The sequence below is a fragment of the Globicephala melas genome, chromosome 20, assembly GCF_963455315.2.
Source record: "Globicephala melas chromosome 20, mGloMel1.2, whole genome shotgun sequence".
NCBI classification, from domain to species: Eukaryota; Metazoa; Chordata; class Mammalia; order Artiodactyla; family Delphinidae; genus Globicephala; species Globicephala melas.
The window spans coordinates 15,210,736-15,223,137 of record NC_083333.1 but is presented as its reverse complement, the minus strand read 5'-3'; the positions used below and the strand labels follow the sequence as shown (position 1 = coordinate 15,223,137).

General features: G+C 40.7%; 1 protein-coding gene across 4 annotated transcripts in view; it reads right to left on the bottom strand.

Moving 5' to 3' along the window:
• The window catches only part of MAP2K4 (mitogen-activated protein kinase kinase 4), a 104,918-nt gene that overhangs the window by 39,183 nt on the left and 53,333 nt on the right, over positions 1 to 12,402 (bottom strand). For all 4 annotated transcript variants that reach the window (XR_004040590.2, XM_030861387.2, XM_030861385.2 and 1 more), the window contains one exon: positions 7,206 to 7,380. Coding sequence is in view for 3 of the 4 variants with exons in the window: in XM_030861387.2 (XP_030717247.1) it covers positions 7,206 to 7,380 (175 nt within the window). In the remaining variant the exon portion in view is untranslated. The remainder of the gene's footprint in view (positions 1 to 7,205; positions 7,381 to 12,402) is intronic.

Sequence of the window (12,402 nt, the reverse complement as noted above, 5' to 3'; positions counted from 1 at the left end):
AGAGAAATCTGATATATAAACAATTACAGAGGCATGGCTATAACATAACAAAGAATGACAGAAAATGTGCAGGAGGTATTGTTCAAATATTGTTCCGGAGGATCCTCATTTAGAATGAGGTGTGTTAAGACGGGTTTTTCTCCAAATAACTGCATAAGCTAGGATACAGTCCTATGTCACGGTTCAGTCAGGTCAGTCAAGTGAAGGTAGAGGGTTTCAGAAACTAGGTGTCCAGAATGTTCAGAAACAAAAATGGTTGATTAAAGTTCACCAAGAGCAACCATTTCCAAACTGTCCACGCGGATCCCAAAGGTTCCTCAGTACTCACGCCCCAAGGGCTTCCGATATGGGTAGGCACCTCCCGTCCATCACATCAACCAGAATAGCACTAATTTTGTCTACTTTACTTATTGGAGTCTACATACAATTCTATTAACAGAATGAATCCACTAGGAGTAACAGCAAGAGAAACACACGCAGACTAGGAGTTCCAATCCCCACTACACCAGGGACTAGGGGGCAGCCCTGCCACGTGCTTGGGATCTGTCCACTCCTGGAAGGGCACCACTTACACTTTTCATTGCAATGCCACAACATTCAAGCAACATTAGCAACATAAAATAATATGGGGCAATCAACTGTGGATTTCTTAATAAGCCATGAGGATCCAGCCAATCGAATGAGAGCCTAAGACACTGGACTCCAGTCTCAATTCAAAACAAGATAGCCATGGCTTCTGCATCCCGCAAGTGACCTGGATAATCAAATGCTAGCGCTGTGGACCTCTGAAACTCAACAAAACTGCCTAACAAAGTTGACTATAGCATCAGAAAGAAGCTCTTCTAATTAAGGCCACGCCTGTCAAGTGTCATTCTACTGCCTTCAGAACACTGCGCAAGACCAATGCTTGGGACTAAAACGACCCTCCTCCGACAGTGCTCACGGGCCCCACGCAAACTATGCAGCACTGAACTTCTGACAGCAATGGCGAGGTCCCCACTGCCCAGCTGCCTCTCGACACTCACAGCTCTGCCTGCACAGGAGGCCCACCCAGCGAGCAGGGGAAAGCCCCACGCTGCTCTGCTCAGGGAGGGCTGGGCTGTGGGTGCTGACACTCTCGGGCAGAGGGCTCTGGTCCTTTCCACCAGGCATCGGGGTAACCTGGGTCTCAGCTCAAGCACACTGACGTCGATACCCAAATACCAAGGAGAGGCAAGAACACAGGAATCGAGATCGGGCTAGCAGCCCAGGATCAGGAAAAGTTAAACAAGCGCAGCAGGAGAGTTGGAAGAGTAGAGGAAGGACACTGAGGGTGGAAGGAGTAACACATGTCAGGCAGATGGCCAAGAAAGGGAAACACCCGAAACCCTTAAATATGAGGTCACAAACTGCAAAGAGCCGACTGCTTTTCTGATTAACTCAGGGAACTTCCCAATTAGAAGACTCAAAGCTCATCATAGTGACCAGCAGTGACAACCTTCACACCTTCCTAACCCATCCAGAGGCCCAGTCTCTCCAGTGAGACGAGACCTTTACTCCCGCGTTCACCCTCCAAATAACAGTTCCACTGCCTTCTGTCTTTAGCGACAGCAATTTCATTCCTTTCTATTCCCTCCCACTTTCATTCTTTCCTACTCTCCCCTGTTTTTTCTCTCATAGCCTACAAACAAGAACAGGGCACGATCCTTCAAGAAGTCAATCCGGACCTAATTAACAACAGGGGGGCAGCAGTCCAGGCCTGCAGGAGGTCACTCCTCCCTCTGGTAGCAGTCTGCCTTTGCTGTCCCACTCAATTCCAGCCGTGGGCCTGAACCGTGGCACTGCAGCTACTCTTCCTAACTCTTTACTCCTGTGTCCCTGGATTGTTTTGAGTAGATTCTGATCATCTGTGGACTAAGTCTGCTGGGGGTTTCTCCCAGATTTGAATTTCTCTAACCCTAGCTTGAAAACCTAATCCTGATTGCTTCTTCAAACACTTGGCCTGAATTCTGGGCTCTTCCCAGAATTGGCTGTAATAACCAGCCCTGCCAGACAGTTAAGCAGAGCTTAGCTAGGCCCTACTTCACCTTAGGGGATGGTGACTGTGTGTGTCTAATGTTTTCATTCAGTGGTTATTCCACCATCGTGCAAAACGGGGCGTGAAATAAATGTTATTTGCAGAGGATGCTGATCCAAGCCTGCAGTACCAGCCGGCGTCAAAGGACGTCCCACCTGAGCTTTAAAAGACCCTGCGGCAACCATGGCTTTGCCCTCAGCAGTCCTGTGACTCAGTCGCTCAGGCAGAGTTAGACAAAATAGTACAAGACAAACTACTCACAGAAGAGTAAAACCTGCTTACCCAAGCGTGTGCAAATAAAAATGAAGGATTCAAACTTCCTACATCCTAGGTCTAACACAGAACCTCCCTGGCAGCTTAGGGAACTGTGCTCAGGCCAAAGGTCAAGAAAGTATCATAAGTATAACTCTTACATATACTGTGTGTTATCTTGCTGAATCTGATTTATGATATCATAACTGATTTTTAGATTAATTATCTCTTGGAGATAATTATTTCCTGTAACTAAGAACTCATTTTTTCAAACATTTCTTATATGTGGCAAAATAAATTTGGGGAAGGGCTCCCTCAAAACTAAAAATGAGGAATAAACAATAATTTTTAAAAATCAGGTTAATACCACAGTTCACTTTGGTGCAGGTACTGCAAGTAAATCTTAGGATAACTTCCAGGATAAGCTTAATGTCTGATAAAGAAATCCTTCTATGGAACAGGATAGAAAGCCCAGAGATAAACCCATACACATATGGTCACCTTATCTAGAAGAGGCAAGAATATACAATGGAGAAAAGACAGCCTCTTCAATAAGTGGTGCTGGGAAAACTGGGCAGCTACATGTAAGAGAATGAAATTAGAACACTCCCTAACACCATACACAAAAATAAACTCAAAATGGATTAAAGACCTAAGTGTAAAGCCAGACACTATAAAACCCTTTGAGGAAAACATAGGCAGAACACTCTATGACATACATCACAGCAAGATCCTTTTTGACCCACCTCCTAGAGAAATGGAAATAAAAATAAAAAATAAACAAATGGGACCTAAATGAAACTTAAAACCTTTTGCACAGCAAAGCAAACCATAAACAAGACGAAAAGACAACCCTCAGAATGGAAGAAAATATTTGCAGACGAAGCAACTGACAAAGGATTAATCTCCAAAATATACAAGCAGCTCATGCTCAATATCAAAAAAACAAACAACCCAATCCAAAAATGGGTGGAAGATCTAAACAGACATTTCTCCAAAGAAGATATACAGATTGCCAACAAACACATGAAAGGATGCCTAACATCACTAATCATTAGAGAAATGCAAATCAAAACCACAATGAGGTATCACCTCACACCGGTCAGAATGGCCATCATCAAAAAATCTACAAACAAGGGACTTCCCTGGTGGCACAGTGGTTAAGAATCCGCCTGCCAATGCAGGAGACACGAGTTCGAACCCTGGTCCAGGAAGATCCCACATGCCGCGGAGCAACTGAGCCCATGCGCCACATCTACTGAGCCTGCGCTCTAGAGCCTGCGAGCCACAACTACTGAGCCTGTGTGCCACAACTACTGAAGCCCACATGCCTAGAGCCCATGCTCTGCAACAAGAGAAGCCACTGCAGTGAGAGGCCCGTGCACCACAATGGAGAGTAGATGCAACTAGAGAAAGCCCGCGTGCAGCAACAAAGACCCAACACAACCAAAAATAAATATAAAATAATAAATTTATTTTTTTTAAATCTACAAATGATAAATGCTGGAGAGGGTGTGGAGAAAAGGGAACCCTCTTGCACTGTTGGTGGGAATGTAAATTGATACAGCTACTGTGGAGAACAGTATGCAGGTTCCTTAAAAAACTAAAAATAGAACTATCATATGACCCAGCAGTCCCACTACTGGGCATATACCCTGAGAAAACCATAATTCCAAAAGAGTCATGTACCGCAGTGTTCACTGCAGCACTATTTATAATAGCCAGGACATGGAAGCAACCTAAGTGTCCATCGACAGATGAATTGGTAAAGAAGATGTGGCACATATACACAATGGAATATTACTCAGCCATAAAAAGAAACGAAATTGAGTTATTTGTAGTGAGGTGGATGGAGCCAGAGTCTGTCATACAGAGTGAAGTAAGTCAGAAAGAGAAAAACAAATACCGTATGCTAACACATATATATGGAATCTAAAAAAAAAAAATTAATCCTGAAGAACCTAGGGGCTGGACAGGAATAAAGACACAGACATAGAGAATGGATTTGAGGACATGGGGAAGGGGAAGGGGAAGGTGGGATGAAGTGAGAGAGTGGCATGGACATATATACACTACCAGATGGAAAACAGATAGCTAGTGGGAAGAAGCCGCACAGCACAGGGAGATCAGCTCGGTGCTGTGTGACCACCTAGAGGGGTGGGATAGGGAGGGTGGGAGGGAGATGCAAGAGGGAGGGGGTATGGGGATATGTGTATATGTATAGCTGATTCACTTTGTTATAAAGCAGAAAGTAACACAACATTGTAAAGCAATTATACTCCAATAAAGATGTTAAAAAAAAAAAAGAAATCGTTCTATAGTAAGTGCATAATAAGACACTTAGTATACAGCTACTTCTAGTGGGTTTCTCATTTCACCAACACCAAAGAAAACTTACAGGAGTGTGAACCGCTGTCTCACAGCTCCTTTAAATCTCCCCAGTCCTTATCTCAGAGATAAACCCAGTGCGTGCTCAGGAATAGAGCCATCTACGTGTAAAATGTCAGATCTAACTCCTCAATCGTACAATGCCTCTGTGTATCTTCACTCGACAGTCTGGTCTGTGTGCCTAAGTGAAGAGTGAATAAACTCTTGGTATGATGAAGGGCTAAGTTTTTTCAAAGAGACCAACAATAATACGTTTTAAATTTGTAGTAGATGGCATATACTAGTCATCAAATTGGTATCCAATTTTAATATATATTAATGCACAAACACTCTTCCAGTATTATACGAACTCATGAAATCCAATCCTTACACCCCATCAGTATGTTGACTGGAATGTCAGATTACCAAGTTCAGTGAGAGTGTGGCCATATCTCATTTTTTCCTTTTTCATTTTAAATTGCCCTCCCACCACTCCCATGCTAAACTATCATGCTTGCTCAAGAATTCAAAGTGACAAAGATAGACAGCATCACCGGGTGAGCACAGACGTGACAGTTATCAGTCTGTGGGTCCCATCACCACCTGAGGAGTGCTTCTTAAGAATTGGGTTTTTTAATAGCATTTCCAACAGGGGATCTCAAAATAAGATCAGATTACAAATGGCAGACAACAATTTCCTGTTTTCACTCTTAAATTCTTTCGAAATTTGACTAAGCATTATACAGTTGAAATGTTAGCAAATTAAGAAAAACTTTAACATCCAAATGAAGGAACTTCTTTATTTACCTTTAAAACCTATTAACCATGATTAAAGTCTATCCAGATTACCAAAACAGTTTATGATGCTGATCAACATAGTAAAGCACACATAGCACAGACTGAAAAAAGCAGGACATAATTCTTTTAAAAGTACCTTCCCTGGTATCTGGGAGAAAAGTTTAGGACTTTAGTTATATAGGATAGCTTTCCCTTAAGCCCCAGCCAAGGAAAAGTGAGCGTCATGCACAGACAGTACATAAGGGCAATGCAACACTCATGCAGAAAAGTCTAAATAAAATGACTTTCTTTCCACTCACACTACAGCTCACAACACAAAAAGAGAGAAATTATTTTACATTCCAAGAAAAACAACATTTTATTTCAACAGGTAATCCAAAGTAGAGGTCTTAGCCTGGGCATCTTTAGAGGTCTGTGGTTATATGCAAAATTTTGTATATGTATCCATCTTCACAAGAAAAAAGTCTACAGTTGTCACCACATTGTAAAAGAAATATGACCAAAAACAGGTTAGGAACCCATAGAGAGAATTCTAAGGTTTCTCCCCACTATTAATTTTTCATTAGTTTTATATAACCCAGCAAAGAGAAATGCTCAACAGTGAAGGAGGCTAAAACAGAGTAACATTTTGCTCACAATAAACTTCAACACAGGCAGCATTTTATATTAATGTGACACAAATCCACTCCCAAAAGTCAAGTAGGAAACAGGTCACTCCTCTCATCAAGCCATTTTGATAAACTCTCAAAATAGGGAGGGGACTAACAGGAAGATGATTAGCTTAGACTGTCGGCAAACCCATTCTCAGTTCTTGCAAACTGGGAAAGTATCTGTTCCCACAAAAATTTTAAATTCGATGAGAGTGTGGCCATATCTCCATTTTTTCCTTTTAAACTGCCCCCCTCCCTCCATCGCTGACTTTCTTGAAATATCTTACACAGAGCAAATATTCGTTAAACATCTGAACAAACACATGAACAAGTTACAATGACATGGGCCCCCTGGGAGTCAGACAGAAACCATGAGTTCCCCACAGGTACCAACGTAAGCCTGCCAGGTACAGTCTAGCGGCCAATCTCCACCTCTGGCCATTCTTGATGTTTTTGTTTGAAATGAACATATTAAGTGGCATGACACTCACAGTAATGACAGACTAGGACAGCAGCATCACAAAGTATGCGTTTCAGTACAACCTTGGAGCCGGGGCACAGGGCGGTACTGAGTGGAGGTGAAAAAAACAGAGAGAAGCCGAGCCGGTCAGGACCGAGTAAGGTTGAGGTTAGTGGCAACAGCATGTGCGTGGTTTCCGGGAAACCGTCAGCGAGCCTGCTGTTAGCCCTAGCCCCGCACCCTGCCCAACCCAGTGCGCCGCGTCTCCGTGCAGCTCTGGCGCGGCGCGGCACTGCCCGGCCCCCAGGGTGCGGCCGCCCCACCGGAACTCACCTTGGCAGCCAGCGGGAGGGCCTGAAGTTTAAAACACGTTAAAAAATCATGCCGAAAGTGCAGGGAACATGCACACCTCACGACTCATGTCTCCCGAGAGGCAGGAAACATGCCACCGGTAAGACAACCTCTATATAATATAAAACACCCTCAAAAGGATTCGGAGAAACCATTTCAGGAACACCCATATTTACCACACCAGTGAGAACAGAGCAGTAGTGGTGTTACTGCACCAAGAAATTGCACCGAGTGGACTAAAGTACCAAAAGTAATCATGGGCATCACCTACTTTAACCGCCATTATTTGCCCACTTGGTTTGTGGACCATTTTGTTGACAGAACCATAAGCTCCTCGTCCAATTTCTCCAAGGTCTTTCAAGTCCTCTGCAGTGAAATCCCAGTGCTGCTCAGGGGAGATCTTCAGTTTTCCTGACGATTCAATGCTGTGTGTTCTCAGTCTCTCTCTGTTAAAATATTGGGAAGCAATTTTTCCACATTTTAAATAGGTTTTGACTTTTTTCTTTTAGCTAGCACTGATTAATGCGTGGGAAAATTTGTTTTCTCATCAGTTACTAGAACGGTCTGCGTTCCGGGTTTCCGGGGATTTTTTTTTGTTCCTTTGTGTCATCTTGGTTTTTTACACACTGAGTTAATTAAGAAAGGCCTAAATTCAGGGAGTCAATGAACTTAGCTTTTATGGGATTCATAAAACCAAATTTCCATTTACTGAAGCAACTAATACTGCAGACCAGTTTCATTTCCAAATACGAGATCTTTTCCAAACTTTGCAAAACTGCATTATCAAATGCAGAATCGCAGGTGCTACAAACCTCATTTCCAAAAAGTTCTTATCCTACCTTACCCAACATTAATTATTCCAGGTCCTCGATCCTTAATACAGCTGTTCACAAACTTTGCTGCTCATCAGAATCACCTGGGGAGATTTATTAAATCCCAATGCCCAGGTATCATCATATAGCTATTATATCAGAATATGTGGGGATAGGGTCAAAAAACAGTATATTTAAAGATACCGCGATGATTCTAGCGAAGTTTGGGAATGAGCACCTTAGGATACTGCCCTATTCATGCTAAAGCCATGCTGAGGTGGGAGAACAGTTAAACAACTAGTCAGCTGGCTCTAAGAGGAAAACTACCATGTGCTATTCAAAATTGAGCCTCTCAGCCCTTGATCAACAGATAGAGCAATGGGGTGAAAAAAGAATGATTTATGGACAGAAGTGCTCACTTGTTACAGATTTTCATTAAATAAAAAAATCATCTCCAAAATGCCAGCACGGAGATCAAAGTATTAACTTCTAACCATACTTTGTAAAAAAGCAAATCCAATGAAAAATGTAAAATCAATCTCGTTTGTGTCTGCCTCTCTCTCACACACATACCAATGTGTAGGGATGAACTGTATCAAACCAGAGAGTGCAACAGACATAAAGAAAAAGATTCCATTGAATATCATCTACATTTCTTCAATTTCATATTAAATGATCAGAATCTCTTTTAAAATCTGATCTAATGATACAAGCAAGAACATGATTGGTTATCTATTTCTTCTTCCAAAATTCAGGAAATGTTTTCTCAGATTAGTAGAACTGTTTTTTATAGTTACTTTTAAGGTTCTCATATATTTAGAATTTTAAAATGACTCCCCCAGAATAATCATTTATACTAGTACTGATATTAATAATAACCAAGAGTCAAGGTTAGAGTTAAAGTTACTATGCTTTGTCTAAATAACAACTTAGTGAACCAGCATTCCAAATGCCAGATTCTCAAATCATAACTTTAATAAGTCATAATACCAGCTTTCATTCGTAACAAGTTCTTTTCAGTTTACAAAATACTTTCACCAATATTATATATACCCTAGCATCTAGAGTCAAAGGAAGCCCAGAAAGCAGTGGCATAAGTGACCATTCAGGTATGGAGGTGAAGCTTGAACTGGCTAAGATGGAAATCAGATCTAGGCAAGCAGATGAAGCCCAGTGACTAATTTTCTCAGTAATCTTTTTCATGAAGTAGACAGATTAAGCCAGGAAGTATTCTAACATAAAGAAGTTCCATGAATAATGACTATTGTTCTATGATCATTGGCAAGAAAACACCATCTTAATGGCTCAATTTAATCACTGGTGAAATATACAGCACTAGCCTACTGCTGAGGGTAGTGGCAGACAGGATCTAAGGTGCTGCCCATGACCTCCACTTTCCTGGCACCCACATCTTTACATAAGCTCCTCTGTTTGAATATGGATGGGACCTGCGACTTGCTTCTAGCCAAGAGAATATGGCAAAGGCTATCACTCATCATTACATTGTGTCATATAACGTTTGTTGCTAGCATTCCTGAGAAATGAAATGAATATTTCATTACTGCATAAAGTCAGAGAAAAACAAGTTATAATATTGTCTATCACACTGAAGGTCAAATTTTAGAATTATGAAATATCTCTGCTAATAGTTTAGCTTACTGTAAGCCTGCTGTATGGTTTCTGGATAAGATTCTTTTTTCTTTTTGAAAGTGAACAGATTGACAGATATGGAATGTGAGTTATCTTCTTAGGCTAACAAAAATGTTCAAAAATTGAGTAAGGTGACAGATGTACAACTCTGAATATACTAAAAGCAGTAGGGTTATACAGTTTAAATGGGTGAGCTGTATGGTGTATGAATGATATCTCAATACAGCTGCAAAAGAAAAAGATGAACAGGAGAATGTGATTACTACCCAGAGTTCCATTTTCTCACTTAGATAGGAAAAGAGTTGTGAAAACCACAGAAAAACATGCTACGGTTATGCCATCACCAAGGCATGTTCATAGAGTCTTCATTCATACTGGACTGGCGATCTTTCCAATGAAACTGTTTCACAGCTACTGTTATAAGAGTTAGTTCAACCATGATTGCTTCCGAAGAAGAACTGTACGTAGATAAAGCACTGTAGTAACCAGATCTGGAAGCCTGACCTGAACCTTTACCATGAAACTCTAGCAGTCAATCACTGAGGCAACTGTACCAAGCGGCCAAAACCCTAGTTATAGTTCTTTAACTTTAAGCAAATCTATCAAACAAGATTTAAGTGTTACTTCTATTAGACAGTATCAGAAATTCCCAGTCATTTCATTATTAATTTCTTACCTGGAAATTAGTTTGACTCAACTCAACAAACCTGTAAGTCATCCTCAATGCCTCTGCCTATCAGTGCCTTATATTCCTTCTAAAATAGGTTAAGTGCTCTACATGGACAATACTTAACCAGGACACCCCTCCAATGTTTTTGTTGAGTCCACTCAAGAAACAAGCAAAGGACTGAGGTTCCAAATCTCAAATTAACCCAAGTCTCAGAAAGGAATACAATCCCAGCCCCCTATCTAGCCCTCTACATAGGAAAGTCCAGTAGAAAAAAGTCCATAGAAAAATCAGTAATCTTCTCCTCTGGATTTAGAGGTCTTTAATATGAAAACAAGTTTTAGTAGTCTTTGTTATACTAGGACTTGTAATTAGATTATCAAATGATACACATTCCAGGTAAAAAATCAGCTACACACTTACATTTTTTAAATGCCTTACAGATCACAAATCTGAATTAAATGCATAATGTATCTCTTGAATACGGTATTTCAAACAGTATATGTTTTTGGATAGATATTAACAGCACCAGGGAAGCTGTTTAGATATAGACTGATGTTACCATTAATATACTTTCTCCTATATAAAGGTTAGTAGAATTTTAGTGGTAATAATAGACTCTGGTGAAATCTACAGACACCAACACAAAGAATTAAAACGTAAAAAAAAAAAAAAAATCAATCAACCTTATCAATTTGAATCAAATTTGGAAAATCAATTCATGGACATACCATATCTTACCAACAGATATTCAACAGCTAATATAAACAGATTGGGTATATATGTCCCATGTGGTCAGTATCTTCATGTTCCTTTTCAAATGACAATATTCCCTGGCTTTATAAAAAGATGCCATATGAATGACTGGAAAATATCAAAGCTTTTAGGGCTTACCTCTCCCCAATTGTTTAAGGGAACACTTATTCCTCCCATGCCTCACTGTTCCATGCAGAGGGATCTGGTCTCTCACCTGAGGCCTTACTGACTGATCAGTGAATACAGAGAAGAAACTAAACACACTCTGTTCAATTCCTCTCTTTCAGAGCTAACCCTACAGGGAGGGTACACGTGCTCCGGCAATGTCTCTCTCATGCCTTATATCAGGCTGCCACTTACAGGGTGGGTAAGTCTACATATTCAAGGGCAGGGGGAGTTAGCACCATAAGTTTGTTTTCTATGTCTGTGAGTCTATTTCCATTTTGTATATAGATTCATTTGTATTATTTTTTATATTCCACATATATGATATATAGTATTTGTCTTTCTTTGACTTACTTCACTAGGTATAATATTCTCTAGATCCATCCACGTTGCTGCAAATAGCAATAGTTCATTCTCTGTCATGGCTGAGTAATATTCCGTATATATATATATCATCTTCTTAAACCAGCTGTCTGTTGATGGGCACTTGGGTTGGTTCCATGTCTTGGCTATTGTAAATAGTGCTGCTATGAACCTTGGGGTGCATGTATCTTTTCAAATTAGAGGGGTTTTTTTCCAGATATATACCCAGGAGTGGTACTGCTAGATCATATGGTAGCTTTATTTTTAGTTTTTTAAGGACCCTCCATACTGTTCTCCACAGCAGCTGTACCAATTTACATTCCCACCAATAGTCCTATAGGAAGTTTCCTTTTTCTCCACACCCTCTCCAGCATTTATTATTTGTAGACTTTTTGATGATGGCCATTCTGACAGCTGTGAGGTGATACCTCATTGTGGTTTTGATTTGCATTTCTCTAATAATTAGTGATATTGAGAATCTTTTCAAGTGTCTGTTGGCCATCTGCATGTCTCAGTACTTTCTCTGATAACTGATCTTCTGGATAGAAATAAGCAACTTGTCCGTTTACTATTTAATACTGAATCATCACTACTGTATTTTAATTACCATCCCTTCATTGGCCCAGACTAATCTATGAATTTCTGAAATCCTACTGATTCCAAAACAACTAAAGAACTGTGACATAATGTTCCAGAACGTAATCAGACTGGGCCCTGAGAAAAGCTTTATTTCTACCTCATGTGTCTGATAAAGCTGCCTGGGGCTTTGTATGTAGGTGGGTGGGCTTGTTTTTTAAAGAAACGGAACAGCACGGCCAAGGTTACCTGGGAGAGCTCTAGCCCCAGCCCCGCCATCTACTAAACACAGGGTTCTGCTGTGCAAATTCAGCAGCAGGGCAAGTTCCTGAACCTCTTTTTCCAAGTAGACTACCCAATCCTAAATCCCTCTCACAGCTACACAGGTAGAAGAGAAATTTAAAATGAAAAATCAATCATAATCCAGAGAAAAGCACTATTAACATTTCAGTATAGATCCTTTGCATTTTTCTGTACTA